The 24964-nt window shown below is 43.9% G+C and overlaps 1 protein-coding gene across 1 annotated transcript in view; it reads left to right on the top strand.

Moving 5' to 3' along the window:
- The first annotated feature begins 6029 nt into the window (after nt 1-6029).
- NUAK1 (NUAK family kinase 1) overlaps nt 6030-24964 on the top strand; it is a 154331-nt gene continuing 135396 nt past the window's right edge. Inside the window, exon 1 of the mRNA XM_077472017.1 lies at nt 6030-6826. Within this exon, the coding sequence (XP_077328143.1) occupies nt 6527-6826 (300 nt within the window). The 5' untranslated portion in view covers nt 6030-6526. The remainder of the gene's footprint in view (nt 6827-24964) is intronic.

Genomic DNA, 24964 nt, shown 5'->3' with positions numbered 1-24964 from the left:
TACCGCTGAAGGACTGCTGCAGTATAGGTGAGCGGTCAGCAGTGGTGCACGTCAACCCTATCTATTGTGGACCGATAGCGGTCCTTACAGAACAGCAGACTGTACCGCACTCAAGCCTATGTACCGTAGCACCCTATACCAAGTTACCAGTCCTTATAAGAACTTTTGTGGACCAAGCAGGTTGTGTATTAGTGTTTAGCAGACTGTACGTCAGTCCCTATACCGCTGAAGGACTGCTGCAGTATAGGGCAGCGGTCAGCAGTGGTGCACGTCAACCCTATCTATTGTGGACCGATAGCGGTCCTTACAGAACAGCAGACTGTACCGCACTCAAGCCTATGTACCGTAGCACCCTATACCAAGTTACCAGTCCTTATAAGAACTTTTGTGGACCAAGCAGGTTGTGTATTAGTGTTTAGCAGACTGTACGTCAGTCCCTATACCGCTGAAGGACTGCTGCAGTATAGGGCAGCGGTCAGCAGTGGTGCACGTCAACCCTATCTATTGTGGACCGATAGCGGTCCTTACAGAACAGCAGACTGTACCGCACTCAAGCCTATGTACCGTAGCACCCTATACCAAGTTACCAGTCCTTATAAGAACTTTTGTGGAACAAGCAGGTTGTGTGTTAGTGATTAGCAGACTGTACGTCAGTCCCTATACCGCTGAAGGACTGCTGCAGTATAGGGCAGCGGTCAGCAGTGGTGCACGTCAACCCTATCTATTGTGGACCGATAGCGGTCCTTACAGAACAGCAGACTGTACCGCACTCAAGCCTATGTACCGTAGCACCCTATACCAAGTTACCAGTCCTTATAAGAACTTTTGTGGAACAAGTGAGTTGTGAATGTTTAGCAGACTGCAGCAGAAGGGCAGCAGTCAAGTATAATATCCTTTCTATATTTGGAAGAAAGAATATTATACATGTACAAGCCTATTACTGTACCACTGATACCAGTCCTGAAAAGAACCTTTGTGGAACTAATAATAACAGCAAGTCTTTAAAATTACCCTCACTGCCTGACAACACTGCTTCCTTCCTGTCCCTATACAAATTGGCAAAAAAAGAGAACGATTAGTGGTTACTGGAACAGCTCTTTTGTGGACCTTGATAGTAACAGCTAATGATGATGATGATGATGATGATGATGAAAGACTAATCTGGCTGTCCCTGTAGCATACACCGTCCTTTCCCTTTCTCTAAACTAACAAAAGACACTCAGGCTGCTGCAAGAATCAGCAGCACAGCAAACCTATCAACACCTAACACCTATACCAGTCCTGAAAAGAACTTTTGTGTACCAAATAGCTAGTGGTTTATCTCTCCCTACTCCACACAGGAACCTGTCCCTATCTTAACAGAAGAAAGAATGTAAAATGGCCACCGGATCGGGTGTATTTATAGGTTAGGGGGAATGTACAAGTGTCCATGTGCTGTCATGTCTCAATTGGCTGTCCTGTATCACATGATAAACGTGTCACCAAAGGTTAAAGTTCTTGTATACATTAAACACGTAAGTCCGCCGCGGCGAACGACGGAAAAAGGCGTTCGAACGTGCGGACCGCGAATGTCGGAAATTCGCCGCGAAACGACCGCCGGGCGAACCGTTCGGCCATCACTAGTAGTGAAGTGAGGACACTACGTAGTGATGTGAGCACACTATGGGGGGTTATTTATGAAAGGCAAATCCACTTTGCACTGAAATTGCAAACTACAAGTGCAAAGTGCACTTGAAATTGCACTGAAAGTACACTTGGAAGTGCAGTCGCTGTAAATCCGAGGGGGACATGCAAGGAAATAAAAAAAACAGCATTTTAGCTTGCACATGAATGGATAATTGAATGGAAATCAGCAGAGCTTCCCCTCATTTCAGACCTGCCCCTCAGATTTACAGTGACCGCACTTCCAAGTGCACTTTCAGTGCATTTTCAAATGCACTTTGCACTTGTAGTTTGCACTTGTAGTGCAAAGTGTATTTGCCTTTCATAAATAACACCCTATGTTGTAAGGTGAACACAAAAATGAGGTGGGCACACTACTCTCTGATGTAAGCATACTATATTGTGAGGTTGGGACACTATGTAGTAATGTGAGCAGGGCTCAAGTCCTGCGGGAACGCATGGGAACAGAGTTCCTGTACTTTTTCCACAACAGGAACTCAGTTCCCATTAGCAGTCCTGCAAGATTTTGAAGTATGCAAGTTGTGTGGCAGGTGCCGCACACCAGGGGTGAACTGACCATTCAAGCATTGGCAGTAGGGGGCCCCATGACAGCTTCTGCTTTGATATACCTGTCAATCACAGCTGGCTGATGGGTAGATCAGGTCTAGGTCTAGCTGACGGGTAGATCAACTATTCTGCTTACAGGACATGCAGGGAGAGAGGTGAGCTGAGGGAGGAACATCAGTTTGGGGTGGTAAGCTGAGTACAATACCTGGCAAAGTTTAATGCCAGGAGGGAAGTTTATGTGGAAATATGTGAAGGGTTGGAATAGCAGCGAGTGTGTGTTAGAGACCTGTAGAGTTTGCAGCCCCCCAAGCTAACATACATCTCCTAAGCAGGAACACATCACTATCTCCCCAAGCATTCTGTCCAGATAATGTGCAGTTCATTTATGACCTTTCTGTTTAACCCTGTGTTATCCAAACTCTGTTCAATGAAAAGAGTAAACTCACCACATAAACAATCAATATACAAAATAAAATTCCCCAATAAAGATGAGAACATGATGTTCACAGTTGCATGGTAGCACAATTGAATGAATGCTGATTATTCAGAGAATTACCATATTTATGTTTATTGATGATTGTTTTTTTTTTATGTACTAACAGTTAAGCTTCATACACACAATACGAAAATTGGATGAAAAATACCACTTTTGAAGCGTTCGTGCATATGAGCTTATCATTTTTTTTTTGGTGGGGGAGTGGATCTTGGGTGGGAGTTCCCACACTTTTTTCCCCAGGACTTGACCCCTGAATGTGAGGACACTACATAGTGATGTGAGGACACTGTGTTGTGAGGTGAACACAATAATGAGGCGGGTACACTCAGGGCCAGCTTTCCCACAAGGCCACGAGGCCAGGTCTCGGGGCGGCAGTGGTGCAGGGGTGGCGCCGCATGCAGGCCCGATCTGCTCAAGGTGCAATGTACCTGGGCGCCAGAGAAGTGGGGGCGCTCAAACGCCAGAGTGTTCCCTTCCCTCCTCCTCCTCTTGTTCATTTCCAGAGGCGGCTCTCTCTGCCACTCACTCACCGGGTCTGTCCTGGTGGGTCTGTACTAATGGAGGGGGAGGGTCTGTCCTGGGGGGTCTGTACTAATTGAGGGGGAGGGTCTGTCCTGGGGGGTCTGCACTAATGGAGGGGGAGGGTCTGTCCTGGGGGGGGTCTGTACTAATGGAGGGTGGTCTTTACTAATGGAGGGGGGTCTGTCCTGGGCGGTCTGTACTAATGGAGGGGGGCCGGTTCTGGGAGGTCTGTAATAATGGAGGGGGGTCTGTCCTGGAGGGTCTGTACTAATGGAGGGGGGTCTGTCATGGGGGGGTCTGTACTAATGGAGGAGGGGTCTGTCCTGGTTGTCTGTACTAATGGAGGGGGGGGGTCTGTACTAATGGAGGGGGGTCTGTCCTGGGGGGTCTGTACTAATTGAGGGGGAGGGTCTGTCCTGGTGGGTCTATACTAATGGTGGGGGAGGGTCTGTGCTGGGGGGTCTGTACTAATTGAGGGGGAGGGTCTGTCCTGGGGGGTCTGTACTAATGGAGGGGGAGGGTCTGTCCTGGGGGGGTCTGTATTAATGGAGGGTGGTCTTTACTAATGGAGGGGGGTCTGTCCTGGGGGGTCTGTACTAATGGAGGGGGGTCGGTTCTAGGAGGTCTGTAACAATGGAGGGGGGTCTGTCCTGGAGGGTCTGTACTAATGGAGGGGGGTCTGTCCTGGGGGGTCTGCACTAATGGTGGGGGGTCTGTCCTGGGAGTCTGTAATAAAGGAGGGGGGTCTGTCCTGGGGGGTCTGTACTAATGGAGGGGGGTCTGTACTAATGGAGGGGGGTGGTTTGTCCTGTGGGGATCTGTACTAATGGAAGGGGTCTGTCTTGGGGGTCTGTACTAATGGAGGGGGGGTTTTCCTGCGGGTCTGTACTAATGGAGGGGGGTTTTCCTAGGGGGTCTGTACTAATAGAGGGGGAGTTTTCCTGGGGGGGGGTCTGTACTAATGGAGGGGGAGTTTTCCTGGGGGGGTCTGTACTAATGGAGGGGGGGTCTGTGTTAATGGAGGGAGAGAGAACCCTGCTGTCCTGCACCACCAGAGGGAAAGCCACACAGCCTAGCGCCATCCCTGGTGGAGAAAGGAATGGAGTCATTGCAGGAATTCAGATCTGGTGCTACCCAGCGGAGTCGCCACGGGCAATTCAGCGTGAGCTGACTCCTGATCAGAGGAAACGTTGCTGTATCGCTTGGTCAGGTGAGAGGGCCGATTGGCCATTATCTACTAATGTTCATAGGAACTGCAGTCTCTGACCATCTCCTGTACTATGTCTGCAGTCTCTGACTCTCACCTGTAGTATCTCTGCAGTCTCTGACCATCTCCTGTCATGTCTGCAGTCTCTGACCATCTCTTGTAGTATGTCTGCAGTCTCTGACCATCTCCTGTCATGTCTGCAGTCTCTGACCATCTCTTGTAGTATGTCTGCAACCTCTGACCATCTCCTGTAGTATGTCTGCAGTCTCTGACTGTCTCCTATAGTATGTCTGCAGTCTCTGACCATCTCCTGTATTATATCTGCAGTCTCTGCCCATCTTCTGTATTTTATCTGCAGTCTCTTACCATCTCCTATAGTATGTCGGCAGTGATCAATAAAGGATGAGAACGGTGGTGTGTGTGTGTGGGGGGGGGGGGGGCGACATTGAAGGACCCAGCCTTGGGGCTCTCTGTGGTAAGCATACTATATTGTGAGGTTGGTACACTATGTAGTGATGTGAGGGCACTGTGTTGTGAGGTGAACACAATAATGAGGTGGGCACACTACTCTCTGATGTAACCATACTATATTGTGAGGTTGGTACAATATGTGGTGATGTGAGGACACTATGTTGTGAGGCAAACACAATAATGAGGTGGGCACACTACTCTCTGATGTAAGCATACTATATTGTGAGGTTGGTACAATATGTGGTGATGTGAGCACACTATGTTGTGAGGTGAACACAATAATGAGGTGGGCACACTACTCTCTGATGTGAGCATACTATATTGTGAGGTTGGCACACTATGTAGTGATGTGAGGACACTGTGTTGTGAGGTGAACACAATAATGAGGTAGGCACACTACTCTCTGATGTGAGAACACTATATTGTGAGGTTAGCACACTATGTAGTGATGTGAGGACACTATGTTGTGAGGCGAACACAATAATGAGGTGGGCACACTACTCTCTGATGTGAGCATACTATATTGTGAGGTTGGCACACTATGTAGTGATGTGAGGACACTATGTTGTGAGGCGAACACAATAATGAGGTGGGCACACTACTCTCTGATGTGAGCATACTATATTGTGAGGTTGGCACACTATGTAGTGATGTGAGGACACTATGTTGTGAGGCGAACACAATAATGAGATGGGCACACTACTCTCTGATGTGAGCATACTATATTGTGAGGTTGGCACACTATGTAGTGATGTGAGGACACTATGTTGTGAGGCGAACACAATAATGAGATGGGCACACTACTCTCTGATGTGAGCATACTATATTGTAAGGTTGGCACACTATGTAGTGATGTGAGGACACCACGTAGTGTTGTGAGGTGAACACAATAATGAGGTGGGCACACGGTGTTGTGGGGTGAGCACACAATAGGAGGCAGTGGAGCAGGACTAGGTGGTACAGGATGTAGACAGGCAGTATTTCCCTGGCAGTAGCCTGTATCCTCGCCTTGTGCCCTGCTGCCTGACCCCGGCTCCCTTCTCCACTCTGCCTGGAATGTGAGGGAAGAAGGAGGAGGAGGAGGAGGAGGTTGCGCTCCACCCACATGGGCTTTTCCACACACCGCCGCTCACAACACGGGAATGAAAAGGGCCTCTCACATGAGCCTGCAGAGTCAGGGGATAAAGGAAGGAAAGCCAAGGATGATGGCATCAGGGAAGGTGATTCACCCTCCTGGAAGCCGACACCGTGCACCTCATGTTAGCACCTCAGCAGCGCTCCAGCGCCACATCTAGAGGAAGCTGAATGGAGACAGCTGCTGCTGCCAGGCACAGGGCATCCCTCTCTCCTCGGAGTGATAGCGGCGTGTGAGGAATGGGCAGCCGGATGAGGAGTGATAGGTGACTGATCTATAGAGAGAGCGGCGTGCTGGATCATGCTCCAAGCATTTGTTTAGTGTTGTGTCGGACTGATAAGATCACATAGCTGAGCCTTGTGCACTATGGGGGACTGCTGATGGCATCATCCATGGGCCAGATGCGTAGCTTCTGCCATCACAGACAAGTGACACATTGAGCTCCTCGTCCTCCTGCTGAGGAGACATGGATGGAGATGGTGTGGAGAAGCTGGAGGCCAATGCCGATGACAGCTGCCTCCATGGGGGGTCAGACAAGGGGGCTGCCGGCTTGGTGGAACAGATGTACCTTTCCTCCCCATCTCAGTCCCTCTCTGAGGAAGAATCAGGGACAAATAGTCCTCCTGAGCTGGGCCTCAAGCAGCAGGGGGTGAAGAGGCACAACCACAAGCACAACCTGAAGCACAGGTATGAACTGATGGAAACCCTGGGCAAAGGCACCTATGGCAAAGTCAAGAGGGCCATCGAAAGGTTCTCCGGGAGAGTGGTAAGTTCTATCACCCTATCACACCTTCATTGGATAGGACCACTTCCATAAATAATCTATACTCCACAACCCATTCCATCAGGGACGTGGATTGCCATCGCTAGTCCGAAGATACGGTCATAACTTATCAATCAGAAATGATCAATCACATCTCTGTTTTCACCACGCAATCTCATTACCTCATCATTTGAAATACAACCAAATTCATGACCTAAGTATCTCGGTGTTGCGGATTGATGCAGCACGACCGATAAATTTCCTCCCTGGCTGATCAGTTTGGTAGAATCTGATCAAAATCCATCTGATAATAAAATCAAAGCGCGTATGGACGCCATAAGGCCTGGTTCACACCTATGCATTTTTTTTTTTGCATTTTGCAGAATTGCACTACAGAACGTGTTCCATAGGAAACCATGTTAGATGGACTGTAGTGCAAATCTGCTAAAAGCACTAAAAATACATAGGTGTGAATGCAGCCTTAAGGTCACATCGATGTGACCATTCAAGTTAACATTCCATGCAATGAACTTGATCAAATTGAATGACAATTCTACAATGAAGAACCTCCATTTGATCAATGCAGTGATCGACTTTGATTCTGCTGAAATGATGAGGTAGAATTTAGCTGAGGGCTTCCGATCAATCGAACAAATATCTGCTTGTGTGTCAGAGAACTGATACTTCAGATTGATTATATGATTGTTTTTAATGCATAGTTGGCAATTATTACAAACAAATCTTATTTTTATTTGACCTTATCAGCTGGTCACGAAATGTGTCGCATTGTTTAATATTTGAATTGATGGCTCGCTTGTATTTAAATCATTGCTAAGTGCGCTACGTGTGTGCTGACCTTAAGGTACCAAAAGACAAGGCTTCATTTAGAGCAAAAGATGTTAATGGTCAGTTTGTGATTTCCAAAGGCAAATCTTGTGGGAAGAACTCATTGGTTGGAATTGAGAGTTTCCTAGCCTATCAATCTTGATCTAGTCAAATACACGGCTGTCTGTTTATTACTTCTGCTATTGTCATACGGTGGTCAAATCTTCCAATTACAGGCTTAACGTGATCCTAATGTCTTGCTTTTGTTAAAAATAACATACATGTCATACTTGCCTGCTCTTTGCAGTGGATTTGCACAGAGCAGCTCGGATCCTCCTCTTCTCGGGTCCCTCTTCTGTTCTCCTGGCCCCTCCCTCCTGTTGAGTGCCTCCACAGCAAGCAGCTTGCTATGGAGTCACCCAAGCTGAGCCACAGCTCCCGCTGTCCATTCAGAGACGGAGCCATGGGCCGGCCCCGCCCCTTTTCTCCTAATCAGCTCACTGACTTTTATGACAGCAGCGGGAGCCAATGGCGCCATGCTGCTGTCTCAGCCGAGTCTTTCGTGCAACATTGGTGGATCTAGATGGGGCTCAGGTAAGTATTAGTGAAGCTGATGCACACAAGGTTTTTTATCTTAAAGGAGAAGTCCAGCCTAACACTAAAATCACTACATCTATAGACATCCTTAATCTAACACTAATCTAGTAAAGAAGAAATCAGGATACATGCCTTTTCTGAAGCCGATCTGACCCGATCCCATGCTGAGCTGTCAGCCGTGGTGGCGGGTACAGAGGGGACAGCCGACTATGGAAGCCCTTATGTAACTCTATGGGTGACGTCACTTCCTATTCATTTTACAGCCATTGTCGGCTGTCTCCTCTGCCACTGGAGACCGGACCAGAGCTGCTTCAAAATAGGTATGTATACTGATTTCCTCTTTACAGGGCTAGACAGGTTAGTGTTAGATTGTGGATGTCTATAGCTGTATCAATTTTAGTGTTAGGCTGGACTTCTCCTCCTTTAATATAGAATGCAAAAAAAACCTTCTGCTTTTACAACCACTTTAAATGTGTGTCTGGATTCAGCTGAAATGTGCCCATGCAGCCTAATTTTCAGATAACGGTGCATATTTAAAGCTGGCCATGCATAGAACTACTTGATTGTTCAATCTCTTGTCTTTGCTGCCGCTATTGTATTCTGACAGCTGGCACAACACTCGAACAGTGGCTCCATCTGATTAGATGACGCTTGACCAACATTTTTCTGCCCAGCTCCTTGAACTTTGCAGTCGAAGGGTGTTGGGTGGGAGAGGGCTGACAGAGCTACCGACAAAGAAAATTTTGGCCAGATCATTAGGAAATTATTATATTATTATTATTATAATACAGGATTTATGTAGCACCAGCAGTTTACGTAGAGCTTTACAACTTCGGCGTAGACAGTACAAATACAATATACTTTAATACAGTAGGAATCAGAGGGCCCTGCTCCTTAGAGCTTAAAAATGGCTTAAATATGGTCAGCGTATGGCTAGCTTAAAGTGGTTATAAAGGCTGAATGTATTTTTTACCTCCATGCATAGAATGAAACCTTCTGTCTGCACAGCAATGAGAACCATTGGCTTCCAACTGTCAATCACAACCATGAGCCAATGAGGAGAGCGCAGAGCCGGGCTGCACTCCGTGTGTTAATGGGAGCGGGCCTGCTTGGGTAATCCCATAGCAAGAGCTATGAGGGCACTCAGCAGGAGGGAGGGATCGGGAGCGCCAGTGAGGGACCCGAGAAGAGGAGGATCTGAGCTGCTCTGTGCAAAACCAATGCACAAAGCAGATAAGTATAACATGATTGTTATTTAAAAAAAAAAAGAGAATCTACCTTTTTAATATCACTTTAAGGGCCTACCTGACTGGATATATTTGGAATGAACTGTTAGGTAGGTCCTCTCACTACTTTGTGGTTGGCAAATTCTAATTAGATTTTGTACAATTCGCATGTAATGTGTGTGTGTGTGTCCTTTTAAAAAAAGATAATGGAAACCCCATAGTTATTTGAGGGAATGGTAAATCTGAAAACGATCTCTGAAATCTTCTAATACAGGAGTTCTTATTCGGATGTATCCATACTCCTTGGTTGTATAGAATCCAAATAATGGGGGTATAGGAGTGGACGTTTTAAATCATTTGGAAACATGAAATCAGATTTAAGATCCTGGATTCAAAGTGTAAAATATGAATGGATGTTATAGATGACACGAGAGTATCATTGTCAGTAAGGCTCTGTTCACACCTAGGCATTTCTGGGTGCTTTCCTGCTGTAAGCCTCAGCTCTAAAAATGCCCAAGACAAATCCCATTCATTTAAATGGCCCCTGTTCTCATCTGAATGTTCTGTCGCATGAAACAAAACGGCAGTCGCTCAAAAAAGTACAGGAGCTTCTTTTTTGGCCGATTACAGGTGGTTTCTGCTTTTTACATTGGTGACCTTTTGACCTATACAAAAATGCGGCGATAAATTGCGTGACTTTCTGCCTGAAAATGATACGCGCAGGTGTGAATGTAGCCTATGGGTACACCAATTCCATACAGAAACATCTTACTAATTGTAGCTAGCCTGTGTATTTGTCTTTAGCTTTTAGCTGTTATGTTAAGGTAAAGTAAAACCAAACTATTGAGCTATTTTAAAGTGGTTGTAAACCCTGGAGCAAAAAAAACTGTAAGGCAAAGGCATAATGAGCTAGTATGCATAGCAAGATACCGTAGCCCATTATGAATTACTTACTTGAGATCGAAGCTCATGCAGCCATCCTCGTACACCGATCTAGTGGCCGACATCGCTCCCGGAGTTACTTCTGGGTATCGCTGGCTCCGGTGCAGTGATTGGCTGGGGGCCGCAATGACGTTCTCTCCCGCGCATGAGCACGGGAGCGGCCGGCAATGGCACACTCACTGAAGCAATGGCACGTACATGCCGTTGCTTCAGTTTTCTTCAGTGCACATGTGCTGATGACGTCGGCACATGCAAAATACAGGGGATATCTCCTAAACAATGCAGGTTTAGGAGCAGGGGTCAAGTCCTGGGGAAAAAAGTGTGGGAACTCCCACCCAAGATCCACTTGCCCACCAAAAAAAAATAAAAAATGATACGCTCATATGCAGAATGTCTGATCCTTCCAATTTTCGTATTGTGTGTATGAAGCTTAACTGTTAGTACATAAAAAAAAACAATCCTCAATAAACATAAATACGGTAATTCCCTGAATAATCAGCATTCATTCAATTGTGCTTCCATGCAAATGTGAACCTCATGTTCTGATCTTTATTGGGGAATTTTATTTTGTATATAGATTGTTTATGTGGTGAGTTTATACTTTTCATTGAACAGAGTTTGGATAACACAGGGTTAAACAGAAAGGTCATAAATGAACTGCACATTATCTGGACAGAATGCTTGGGGAGATAGTGATGTGTTCCTGCTTAGGAGATGTATGTTAGCTTGGGGGGCTGCAAACTCTACAGGTCTCTAACACACACTCGCTGCTATTCCAACCCTTCACATATTTCCACATAAACTTCCCTCCTGGCATTAAACTTTGCCAGGTATTGTACTCAGCTTACCCACCCCAAACTGATGTTCCTCCCTCAGCTCACCTCTCTCCCTGCATGTCCTGTGAGCAGAATAGCTGTGCTCCTCCTCTGGGTTCTCTCATCATATGGCACTGAAGATGGAGGAGGGTGGGGGGGATTCAGCGGGACACACAGAGCAAGTATACAGGAGACTGGGGGGGGGAGATGAGGAGACAGAAAATCAGGAGGGACCGGCGGGGAGGAGCGCATCAGGAGAGGTGACTAAATACAATCTCTTAGCAGCAGGGACCTGATCTACCCGTCAGATAGCTGTGACTGACAGGTAGATCAAAGCGGTAGCTGTCATGGGGCCCCCTACTGGCAATGCCTGAATGGTCAGGTGTGCGGCACTTACTATTGCGAGCTGTGTCGGCGGCTGCTGGTGTATCACCTGAAACACAGCTCGCATACTTCAAAGTCTTGCAGGACGTGGCTGCTAATGGGAACTGAGTTCCTGTTGTGGAAAAAGTACAGGAACTCCGTTCCCATGCGTTCCCGCAGGACTTGAGCCCTGTTTAGGAGATATCCAGGGTAGCTACAAGTAAGCCTTATTATAGGTTTACCTGTAGCACAAAGTGTGTTGTAAGGGTATACAACCACTTTAAAGTCATACTGGTACCTAAAAAGACTGATAGTGATTATGTTGTCAGTATGGCAAAGGGGTTATGGGGACATATAGGGAGATTTACTAAAACCGGAGAGTGCAAAATCTGTTACAGCTCTTCATATAAACCAATCAGCTTCCCGGTTTTATTGCCAAGGCTTAATCGAACAAGCTAAAGTTAGAAGCTGACACGCACAGCTGCAGCAGATTCAACAGATTCTGAGTGCTCCAGTTTTCGTAAATCAATGTGCAATAAATTGGTGGTCTGGTTTAAAATCCCAGATATAATGTTTTTGGGTACCCGTATTTGATAAAGCAAAAGAAAATGTTCAAAGTGCAGTCACCTATAGAAACCAATGGGTAAACCTCCTTTGTTGCTCTAACTATTCTATACCTATGAATGGTGAACTCTGAATTCTACATTGCATTATGCATACAACGATGTGCTTTCATCTTTCCTGATCAGGCCTTCACTCTGATGTGTCTGTTGACAATGACACTTTTCTCTGTGTGAGGCCTTCAAACAGCTTTTCTGACCTTTGGATGCCTGCAGCTTTTCAAACAGAGCCCTGCACGCTTGTACAGCACTCTGTAGCTTGTATATCAGAGATCCAGAGTGGATGCAAAACAGGGACAAGCCAGCCAGTGTCAGGAGAAAGGGTCCTGTCCAAAAAGAGTTATTTGCCTTGACGTTCAGCAATCTGCTTCTCACATGCCTGAAGCGATGACTGGAGCTCAGGGGCATGTTGAGTGTATTTTGAGATAATCTTTATATTTGGCTGCATAACAAGAAAGCAACATGTCATGAAAGTTTTGACCTATTAAATCATTTTGATGTAACAGAAATTCTATTCTTAGCAGTCATACTTGGTTTGCGGTGTTGCGCTGTGCTTTTTACTACAAGCATTTATGCGCTTCGGGGATTTCTTTTAGCCAAGAAAACTACCCCTAACCTGTCCAGTTTGTACTGGTGATGGCACCAGTTCAAGCACTATTAGCTATTAGCTACAGCACATGGGAGATCCTGGGATCTTTAGAGGTATTGATCTATCATGGAAAAAAGTAACAATATTTCTCTCTGTCTTGTGTTCGATTGATACACATATTTCAGAAGGAGCAATATATAGTTCTAGGCCACAAAATAACTATTGGTAGTAGGCTCTGGTGTTGTCATAGCAATTAGATTGCTACATCATTAACCAGCTATGGAAGATTGCTTCTAAACATATATTTTTAGAAGGTGTTTAATGCTGTTGGAAATTCTAGACTGTTGATGGAGTACAGGCTGGTGTTATTTAGCACACATCAATAAATGAGGCTGGGTAAGGCCGGCCACAGACAGATCAAATCTTCTTTCCTGCAACCATGGGTTGCAATGTTGACAGGGCAATCCTTCCCCAGCGGCGGGGTGAAAGATGTCCCTGCTGGGAGAACACAGTGAGATTCTTGCTAGCAGCCACTAGCAATTTACAATCCAGTAGGCTGGTTGTACCCAAGTTGGTCGATCGCTCAACTTGGATTCATTCAGCCTGTCCATACATGGTGTGAACCTTGGCTGGTTCCTATTGAACCAGCGGGTTGAATGGAAAAAAAGATCTGATTCCCGCATCCACACATTTGAAAACAGTGAGAGACAACCACAGTGCCCATACATGGATCAAAATTTGTCCGTTCACCAGGAAATTTGGCACCTTCTGGGGGGGGAGCGGGTAGCTTGTTTGACAGGTACCACTCCCACTTCTGGCTGAGTTTAATAAATATTCACGTTTGGACAAAATGTTCCTTATCGCATACAGAAAGACCCATGTAGTGATAATGTATGTTTATGTAGCTACAGTGTGTGGATATGTATAAAATGCTCTGTACATTTGAACATGACATTTGTTCCTTCACTGAATTAAAGAGGAGGTCAAGCCGCCCCTCCCCCACCCCTCCACCAAAAAAGTAAAAGTCAGCACAGCAGGTATAAATACTGTAGCTGCTGACTTTTAATATTAGGACACTTACCTGTCCAGAGATCCCGTGATGTCGGCAACCCTGCTGATTTTCCAATCTGCTCTCCGGTGCTGCCATCGCCATTCATGGTAAGGGAAAGGGTTCCCTAGTGCTCATGCGCAAAGCTCAATGTGCTTTCTAACTGGCACTGTGGAGGAAGAAGGGGGGCGAACTTCTGGGGGTCCTTGTGGCAACAGAAGTGGGGACAGGTACCTGTCAAAAACAGGTAACCGTCCCCCCCCCCCCCCCAAAAGGTGCCAAATGTGGCACCAGAGGAGGGGAGGAAGCAAACAAGCAGAGCTTCCACTTTTGAGTGGAACTTCGCTTTAAAGGTGAATTAAACCCGATGATTTAACTATTTTAAAAAACAAAAACAGTTACATTCAAGTCATGCCATGAATGTTAACTGTCACATTTGCTTGTGCTCTCAACCAAACTGTGAAACCATCGAAGGGCTGGTGTCATAACTGATCACATTTATAGCACCATGACAGCTGCAAATTAAACAGGTGCCAAGATGGCAGTTTCCTTGGCTGAAAAGGACAGTAGGATTAGCTCGGCTTTAAGTCTTGTCTATCCATGCTCTGGACGTCCTTTGGGAGGACTGACCAAATACAACAAAAGCATACTTTGTCAACTTCTAAGGATGATCCAAGGTTCAGATAATGTTTTTTCTGGATTAAGGAAAATAATTGCAAATGTTTCAAGGAGCACTGCTGCTTTCCTTAACTCACCTTGTACTGTATAACATACCAATAGAACTTTAGAGAAAACGCTCCCATTCTGAAGAGATGAAGAAACAGGAAGAACATGCTGTAATCATTCCGCATTTTTGAACTGTAACTTTTGTAGACATATGGCGCCCGATTTTAAAGGAGCGGTATTATCTAAAAGAAAATTAGCTCTGTTTTTCTATGAAAAGCACCTTTGGCACATTTATGAAGCAGTGCTGTGTGCTTTATAAATGCGGTTTGCTCTTTGTTTGTGTCTTGAGTCTTGAAACCAATACAAATGAATGGAAGGAAAATGTGTTTAGAACCCTATGCTGCTCTCTGCATTTTGTAAATAGAATATACTGTAAAATGCAGGCCCAGTATAGAAATTTTCCAGCATTTTATTTCAGTTTACATAGTGTGCAAACTATTAGTCTTGATAAATCAGCCCCTAAAACCACATGGTGCATTAGAATATATTGCATCTTTAACAAAATACTTTTTATGTTTTCCTGGATTATTTTGGGCTATTCAAAGTCTAATCTGCCAGCTAGGTATCTACTTTAATTAAATAATTACCACTACTTTGAAGTTTGTTTGCATTTTGTGTACAAAGTGGACAACAATTGTGTCTAAGGTTCACCTTAGAACTGAAGCTCAGCAGGTAAGGTTTGAAGAAACAGTAGGTGGAAGATTCCCCACATATTTACCCGGTCAGAGCTTGCTAGATCTCTTCTTTTACTATAGACCAGTGGTCTCCACCTGCGGCCCTTGCTTGCTTTTACCTGATCCTTCCTCCTACTGACAACAATGATAGGACACTATTCCTTGCACTGACACCAATATTAAGGCATTATTATTCCCATTGATGCCGATGATGGGTCACTATTCTTTCTACTGACACCAATAATGAGGCACTGTTCCTCCCATTGATACAATGATGGGTCACTATTAGTCTCAAATTGCACCAAGGCTGAGGCACTATTCTTTCCATTGATATTGATAGGAGGGAGCACTATTTCTTCCACTGACATCAATGATGGGGCACTATTTCTCTCACTGACACCAATAATGAGGCACTATTCTTCCCATTGATAACCATGACGGAGCTCTATTCCCATTTTGTCCACTGATTCCAGTGGTTGGGCACGATTCTGTCCACTGACGCCAGTAGTGTGGCACGATTCCGTCCACTGACGCCAGTAGTGTGGCACGATTCCATCCACTGACGCCAGTAGTGTGGCACCATTCTGTCCACTGACGCCAGTAGTGTGGCACCATTCCGTCCACTGACGCCAGTGGTGGGGCACCATTCCGTCCACTGGCGCCAGTGGTGGGGCACTATTCTGTTCACTCAGATCAATGATGGGGGATGATTTCTCCCACTTACACCAGTGCAATAATGGGGCACTAGTCCTCTCACTGACATCAATGATGGGGACGATTCCTCCCACTTATATCAGGGCAATGATGGGGCACTAGTCCTCTCAATTGACATCAATGATGGGGGCGATTCCACCCACTTACACCAGGGCAATGATGGGGCACTAGTCCTCTCACTGACATCAATGATCAAGCCTAGTGCTTGATCATTGATGTCAGCGAGAGGTGAGAAGTCAGTGAGAAGAATAGCTCCCCATCATTGGTGTCAGTGGGATTAAAAAATTCCCCACCTTTAGTATTGGGGGGGTGGGGGATAGTCCCCCACCCCCCCAATACTAAAGGTGGGGAATTTTTTAATCCCACTGACACCAATGATGGGGAGCTATTCTTCTCACTGACCCCAACATTTTCCTCCCACGGATACCAAGGTTGGTGCATTTTCCTTCTACTGACACCAATTTGGGGCAGTATTTCTCCCCTAATACTAAAAATAGGGAATTTTTTACTCCCACTGGCCACAGTGTGGCCCATCTAAAGTCTGATAGACAGTAAACCGGCCCTTTGTTTAGAAAGTTTGGAGACCCCTGCTATAGACAACTGGTCAATTGCATGCTATCCATAGTAAATTTGTTGATGCACGACCTGTGTTTTACCATTCTAAATGGCTATCTATGCATATTATTTTAGGAAATAGTATATCAACTGTCATTTGTAATGAAAGCAGTATATTTTTAGTTATTGTGGGGTACTTGGTGTAGTTAGCAAGTGTATTGCTGAAGATCTTGGTTCCTAATGTCAAGCAGAAGGATTTACCATATATACTCGAGTATAAGCCGAGTTTTTCAGCACATTTTTTTTAGGCTGAAAAACCCCCAGTCGGCTTATACTCCAGTGAGGGTACCCATCTGCAGCTGTACCTGTGATTACTAAACAGCGGGTGTCTCCCGCTGTGTCATGCAGTCTGTTCGGTGGCCGTCCATTGTAACAAAGCCCCAGCTCCTCCTCGTCCATGATAGACAGAACACTGATACAATGCTGGGAAACTGTATCAGTGTTCCGTTAGTCACGGACAAGGAGGAGGTGGGGCTTTGTTACAATGGACGGCCACCGAACAGACTGCATGACACAGCGGGAGACACCCGCTGTTTAGTAATCACAGGTACAGCTGCAGATGGGCACAGTGAGGCTGCAAATGGGCACAGTGAGGCTACAAATGGGCACAGTGAGGCTGCAGATGGTCACAATGAGGCTGCAGATGGGCACAGTGAGGCTGCAGATGGGCATTGTTTACCCAGTAGCTGCTGCATTTCCCACCCTAGGCACTAGTCCTCTCAATTGAGACAACTTGAGTCAATGCGTTTTCCCAGTTTTTTGTGGTAAAATGAGATTTCGGGTCGTCCTATACTCGAGTATATAATAAATTAAAAGTAGCTATAAAGTTAAAATAGTGGTGGTGATGGGGGTATTTGGAATATATATATTGTCTTTTACCTAGAATGGCTTCTTGTGTATTTATTACCATGTTCATGATCGTTCACAGCTGGCAGCAGACCTTAGAGGTTGCAGGAAGAATTTGGCAGTTTAAAGATATATTTTCCTAAACTGCAACATAATCGTGCATGCCTATCTTGCCATACTGATGGGCAGAAACCCTACTTCCATCATGTTTGGTCAGCTGAGGATATATGGTAGACTGTTGTTACCAGATCTAATGGAAAGCCACTAGACTGGGTGACAGTAATCTTATAGCTACTCTAAACTCCTTTTTATACTGATTTCAAAATGTTCTCCATGGAACCTTGTTGGTAATTTATACATGCATTTTGTTAAATAAAATGAACAATCAACTTATGATGTACCATCAATATCATTACATTTTAATAACAAGGTTGCTTAGACATATTTTTGCAGTCACAGATTCTTGTGAAAATATGCGGTTTCAGCTATTTCGTAGGTGAAATGCTAGTGCTTTAATATGTAAGCATTCCTTTCCAAGCGTTTAATACATTATATGGTTCGCTGGCCTTAAATACGTGTAACACTTAAAACAAATTTTGTGTGATGAAAAGTTTAGGGCCTGCGTCCAGTACATTTGGTGGAACTGCAAGAATATGTCACTGTAACTAATTGTAGAAGCAGAAAGTGCATTCTTTTTTCCTAAGTTATGGTGTTTAGGAAATTGCTGTAAGCAAATGGGGCAGAAGCAGAAGAATAAAGTGCCAGCATAGACTTTTCTCTAGTCCAAGAGTTATCAAACTGACAGTAGATAAAGTAATATTCTCTTTTCAGTTCCTTATTTTTCTTTTGGCAGCATTTCTTACAAAGATAAAATCTCTACAATAGATCCATATCTAAGAGACCTCTGCATTCCCTGGTTATCTTTTGTCCCAGACAGCAACCGTACAAACATGCTCTTGTCGTAGTTCTTTAAACATCTTCAGTATTCCAACATTTACAGAAAGTCTGTATTGGGATTCTGTGATTTGAAATTTTTCATAAAACTAACTTGATGTGTTTATTAATAGTGATGTAGGGGATGGTGGGAAGAACCTCTGAGCACAATGTGTCCCACTGGAGATTGACCTCCCCCTCCCCCCAAGTATCAATTTCTGAAGAGATTTCAGGGGGTGATTTCCCTTCAGACTTGTGTCTGGTGACGTGGGCAATAACAAAGGTATTTATTGTCTTTTTTTAAATTTTTTATAATAACCAAGTCACTTTAAACAATTGCCGCCTGCCCACAGTAATTTTTCTGCAAGCAGACGGCAGCTACAGACTCAGCAACGTACTGGTACATCGCTGAGCACATGCACACTGGGGCGCACCCTGGGGTACACAGTGGCGTGATCCTCTGACTGCTATGTCCACTGCTCTGAGTGGCTGGGTTAACATGTGATCGCTATGACCAATTATAGTGATCACATTATTACAGTGTAAACAATACAGTCATGAATGACATCCATTCATGACTGCATGCGTACTATTTTGATGCTGTGATTGGCCCACAGCTATCTCATGGTACCTGGAACTCTATACCGTGTGAATAGCTGTAGCCAATCACTGATCACAATAGTAAGCAAGCTGTCCCAAATGAAATCCATTCACGACAGGTATAACTATTTTTTATAACCGTGATCATCACTGCCCAGAGTAGTACCGTATATACTCGAGTATAGGCCGACCCGAATATAAGCCGAGGCCCCCAATTTACCCCCAAAAAAACTGGCAAACTTATTGACCCGTGTATAAGCCGAGGGTGAGACATGCCTGTCCATCCCTGTGTGTGTGTCCGTCCATCCCTGTGTGTCCGTCCATCCCTGTGTGTCCGTCCATCCCTGTGTGTCCGTCCATCCCTGTGTGTCCGTCCATCCATCCCTGTGTGTGTGTGTGTCCATCCATCCATCCATCCCTGTGTGTGTGTGTCTCCATCCATCCATCCATCCATCCCTGTGTGTGTGTGTCTCCATCCATCCGTGTGTGTGTGTGTGTGTGTGTGTGTGTGTGTGTGTGTGTGTGTGTGTGTGTGTGTCCAGCCTACCTTTGTCCCGAGCCTCCGTCCCGTGCCTTGCCTCCTTGCCTCCGTCCCGTGCCGTGCCTTGCATCCGTCCCGTGTCGTGCCTTGCCTTGCCCCCGTCCCGTCCCGTCCCGTGCCGTGCCGTGCCTTGCCTTGCCTCCGTCCCGTGCCCTCTTCGTCGGCGGCCATTGTAAAATTCAAAAGCTGCGCCGCCGCCTTCGCCTGTGATAGGCGGAACACTGAATTTCCCAGCAGCCTGTGTTCCGCCTATCACAGACGTCGTATCATCCTCGTCCGTAGTACGAGGATGATACGATGTCCGTGATAGGCGGAACACAGGCTGCTGGGAAATTCAGTGTTCCGCCTATCACAGGCGAAGGCGGAGCCGGAGGCGCGGCTTTTGAATAGAATGGCCGCTGTCTGTCTGCTCGACACGCTGATCGAGCGGGCAGACAGCGATGACTCGAGTATAAGCCGAGGGGGGCACTTTCAGCCTCAAAAAAGAGGCTGAAAATCTCGGCTTATACTCGAGTATATACGGTACTATGAGGACAGTATATAGAAAAAGAAAATGTTTACATTTTTTTATAATTATTTAAAATCGTGACAAGAAATTACAACTTCAAAAAACTCGTCATGCCTCTTGCTAAATATCTTGGGCTGTCTACTTTCCAAAAAGGGGACATTTGGGGGGTATTTGTACTGTCCTGAAATTTTAGGGTCTCAAGAAATCAGATAGGCCATCAGTACTTCAGGATTGATCAGTTTTCAAATGTACTGTATGTACAATACCATCGTTTGTAGACTCTATAACATTTTTGGTTTGTTTTTACCAAAGAATTGTAGTAGACTACATTTTTGCCCTACATTTATGAAGAAAGATTTGCTTGCAGGAAATTTTTATAACAGAAACAAAGAAAATGTTTATTTTTTTTAATTTTCGGTATGTTTTTGTTTTGTTTGTGTTTATTTAGCAGAAAAAAAAACAAAAAAACCTAGTGGTGATAAAATACCACCAAAAAGCTCTATTTGTGTGTGTGTGTGTGTGTGTGTGTGTGTGTGTGGGGGGGGGGAGGTATTATATCTCATTTGTGTACAGTGTTGCATGATGGTGCAATTGCCAATAAATCACATTTAAAGTAGCACCGTGCAGAATAGCAAAAATGCCCTGGTCACGAAGGGGGGTAAAACCTTCCAGTGATTAAGGCAGTAATGCACAGGAAGTGATGTTTACCAATTTCCCCACAGTATTCCATATATAATTATGACTGTTGTGTACTGGTTTATCTTTGAGCATGGGCGTACGATCAGTGTAAGCAGAATCTTTTGACCAAAACACCGTTACATACTGTACAGTTTTAGCAGATGAGAAACCTTTTCCAGCACTGGTTTGGAGCCACTTTCGTTAAAAAGAGGTTGCAATGAAAAGACAAGGATTGCAGCCTGCTGTCAAACCATATACATTAATCGCACTTGATAAGTATCATGTTTACTTTGCAGAATATTTTGTGTTACGTTGCAAATGATACAATCAAATTTTGTTGAAAATATTGAAATGGTTTATTACACATGAAAGTACTGTAAATCAGGGAGGTTTTAAATAATGTACTAGAATTCTCTGAATTATTTAGGTGTTCCCAGCTGAGCCACCAAAGACAGCTGTTTCAGTAAATTCTGCTGTTTCTGTAGCTAGCTTTTCTTACAAACTCTGCCTACTTGCACATTTAAAACTGAATTTATAGCAGGATATGACATAAATGTAAATGTGTTACTGAACTCGCTGCATTTTTTGTTTCTAATTTTTCTTGTTCTAACTTTTATGTTTTGCAGTTTGATTTATTTAAAGTGGAACTTCACACTCTCAGTCAACATTGACTTGCTGCTAGCTGCTATATTAATACATTTATATTAAATTAGCTTGTTTTATCTTTTTTTTTTTGTTCTTAATTAGTTACTTCCTGGTTTGCAGGTTTAGGCAAATTATATCATACATCCCAGGAATCGTCAGAAGGGAGGGAGAGGTCTGCTTAGCTAAGCACACCCTTGTGTATGTGGTTTTATATCTATCTATCTATCTATCTATCTATCTATCTATCTATCTATCTATCTATCTATCTATCTATCTATCTATCTATATATATACACATACTTGTTTTTTTTTTTTTTTAGGGCACATTCACCCTATACGTGCATGAAAACCGTGATGGGAAAACCGCACAGATTTCACTTGCAAAGACATCAGTTTTTATGTTCGTGTCAGTGAGTTTTCACAGCCTGTTCACATATATGAGGGCTGGCCGAAATGCAATATGCAAAAGAGTCCTGTGCGATTCCAGTTCAGGTGCAATCCCTAATCTCATCTCAATCTAATCTCTAATTTTAGGGTATGGCTTTAGTATCAGAGCATTTGCACGAGTATAAGTAAAATTCTTAGTATCGGCACAGATACTAGTATAGGTAGTGGTGCAACACTACCTTTTAGCTTTTGCTCTCTTGAAGAGATATTCTTCATTTGACACACTGCCAGGGGTGACCGATGTCTGGTCCTTGGATGGGCACTCTGGTTCTGTCCGCCTGTTCTACACTACTGCCAGTCTTTTACCGACAGAGATTTGTGATGAAACTACAAAAGTATGCAAACCTGGGGTTCTGACTTCACTCTGACTTTGTTTGATGGATTCTTGTTCTAGATCATTGGTTTAAAGTATTAAAGGAAGATCCTGCTGGTGGCTTGTGTATGGAAGACTAATGCAAAATGTGTTTTTATTGAGGGTATATTCATGCAATTGAGGTGCGTTGACTTATGTGCGTTACATGCATTGTTTTAAAGCAGCCCATTCATTTAAACCAAAACACACTAAAAAAGCATATACTATTTTTTTGTGGTAGTATGTTACCATGTGTTTTGTTGTGCCACAACGCAGGTATGTTGAAAACGTGAGTTTGGGGTGCCATAAAGAATGAGTTTCATCACAGTTGCACCATTGTGCATTGGCATCTGTGTGAGCTGAACCTAAAACTGGAGCCATCTTGAAGCTGTTCACCAACGCAACAATATTATGTTTCATTTGAAAAAATGTAATTTAATTGGTTGCTGTTGACAGTGGTTCCACATTTGATCTAGTTTCTGTAAGCCAGTCCTAGAATCCTTTACGATTTTAAGCCTGGTAAACATATCTTTCTAAGTTTGTATAAAGTGGAGGAAGTGATACGCTGCACATAGATTCAGTCATACCAAATGTGTGTCTCGTTCAACATTTTATTTTTTTCAGTGATACTTTCCTCTTCGGTAACATATCTGATAGGATTTCTGGTAATAGATTTGACAAAGGGAGGAAAAAGAAAACATTACTTCTTATTATGGTACATAATAGGTACACCATCATATAGTTTATTAACAGCAGTGATCTTCAAACTTTGGCTCGAGGGGCTGGATGTGGCCTTTGCTTGCCTTTATTCGTCCCTTGGTGCACTATTCCTTCCACTGATATGAGACACTATTCTGCTAACTGACATAAGAGATGGGCACTATTCTTCCTAATAATATCAGTGATGGTGCACTATTCCACCCTATGATACCAATGATAGGGCACTAAGCCTCCCTGTGACACCAGTGTTGGGGCACTATGCCTTCCAATGACGCCAACGATGGGGTGCTGGTCCTCCCACTGGCACCAAGAAAATGTCCACTCTCTGGCAACAGTCTACCCCCCCCCCCCCCCCCCCCAAAGTTTGAAGGACAATAAACCTGGCACTTTGTTTACAAAGTTTGGAGACCCCTGATCCACACTATTGTGCAATAACCTTTTGTATAGTTTGGACATGCGGAGTAGAGTTCACAAACAGGCCTAATAAGTTGGTAATGGTGTCATCAATGACCCTATTTGCTGTGTGTGCCTTTGTTATTGTATTATCATTTTGTATTGCTGTAGACATGATTGTTGCCCGATACTGCAGAAATCGGAAGAATTGGATATTGATTAGGATTTTAAAAGAGGTGTCTTTTACTGTTGAAGGCCAGAGTTCAAGGTGAAAGGTCTTTTGAATGACTGAATTATTGTTACCATGTAGGATTAGGTACTAAACGTACATGCTTGTAGTTTTCTTATGTGTGTGTGTGTTTATACGTCTTTTGATGGTCAGATAATTTACTTTCCTATGTGCACGATTCTGGCTAAAATGAGAATCACAATTTTTTTTGCTTAGACTAAAGATCACAAAAATATTACAAATGACCGCCATATATATATGTTTGGGGGTCCTAAGTAACTTTCTAGCAGAAAATACTGATCAGAAAAATGCTTAGACTTTAAGTGGTTTAACTGCCTTCATTTATAGACAGAAGTTCATCCTTTTCATCTAAAAGAATGAAATGTTACAATGTTTCTCTTCATCTCTCAGTACTGAGGAACGTAGATAAACCTTAGCCAGCTTTTTTTTTGACTGCTCTAAGTAGAGAATGGCTCTGTACTGTTTACATAGAATCTAGGTTCAGATTTTTATTTTATTTTTTATGCTCCTATTGTTGTCAAAGGTACCAGAACAAAATGAACCTATGCACCAAAAATCTTGGTACACTGTAGTTTTTCGGCATACAACCTTCCTTTCTCTGCCAGAGTAAGCTTTGTTTGTAAGCAGTGGCACTTCGCGGACAGATGTCATTACAGAAATCCATTCATGTGTTTGCTGAACGAAGATGTCAGTAGCCATTGTCACTTAGCAGAGTCATATTCCCTATAAGTATACTGTCAAATCAATTTCGTTGAAGGGTTAATGTAGTATAAGCAATTTTCTACAGCCATGAGGTTCGGGGTTTTTTTTTTTTTTTTAGATTTGGCAGACAAATCAACTGTGACATAATTCACACTCCTATCAAGCGTTCTTCTGTCACTGCAAATTCAGTCATTCCAAACCTTGCTGACAGAGCTTCATATTGTCCTCATCAGCCTGCCTTCGGGAAAGGGCTGAACATTACATGGGTTACTTTCTAATCATGCTTGCTTGTCTTATTTGACTTGACTACATCCGACAGAAGATTATGCACATTATTGTGCTTGTTGAATTGTGTAACCTGAAAAATGTGGTTGTGTTTATTACTTGATTAACAGCACAGTCATATGTTCTACACATATAGTAAATGTATATTTTTAAGCTCTTCCTATACATGTCGGTATGATAATTCTGTAAACCGTTGGCAGCCACAATAATTCATCGGAAGTGCTCAAAGCTTGATGGGTTTGCAGAAGAAACAACATAACAATAGTGTATGTTTAAATAATGTTTCTTAAAGTGCAACTTCACTCTCTCAATTAACATTGATTATTTTTAATCCTTCTGCTGCTAGCATTAGTAAACTTATAGGTAAGTGTATCATATTTGCTTGTTTTAAACTTTTTTTTAAATTACATTTCAGTTACTTTCTATTTTCCATGCATAGGCATATTTAAGTTTTTTTTGGACAGCATAGGGAAGGGGTAACACCCCT

The sequence above is a fragment of the Lithobates pipiens genome, unplaced genomic scaffold, assembly GCF_037356315.1.
Source record: "Lithobates pipiens isolate NorthernLeopardFrog02 unplaced genomic scaffold, aLitPip1_a1.2 Scaffold_8, whole genome shotgun sequence".
Taxonomy (NCBI): domain Eukaryota; kingdom Metazoa; phylum Chordata; class Amphibia; order Anura; family Ranidae; genus Lithobates; species Lithobates pipiens.
Note: the sequence above shows the minus strand (reverse complement) of the source record. Positions and strands in the feature narration are given on the sequence as shown.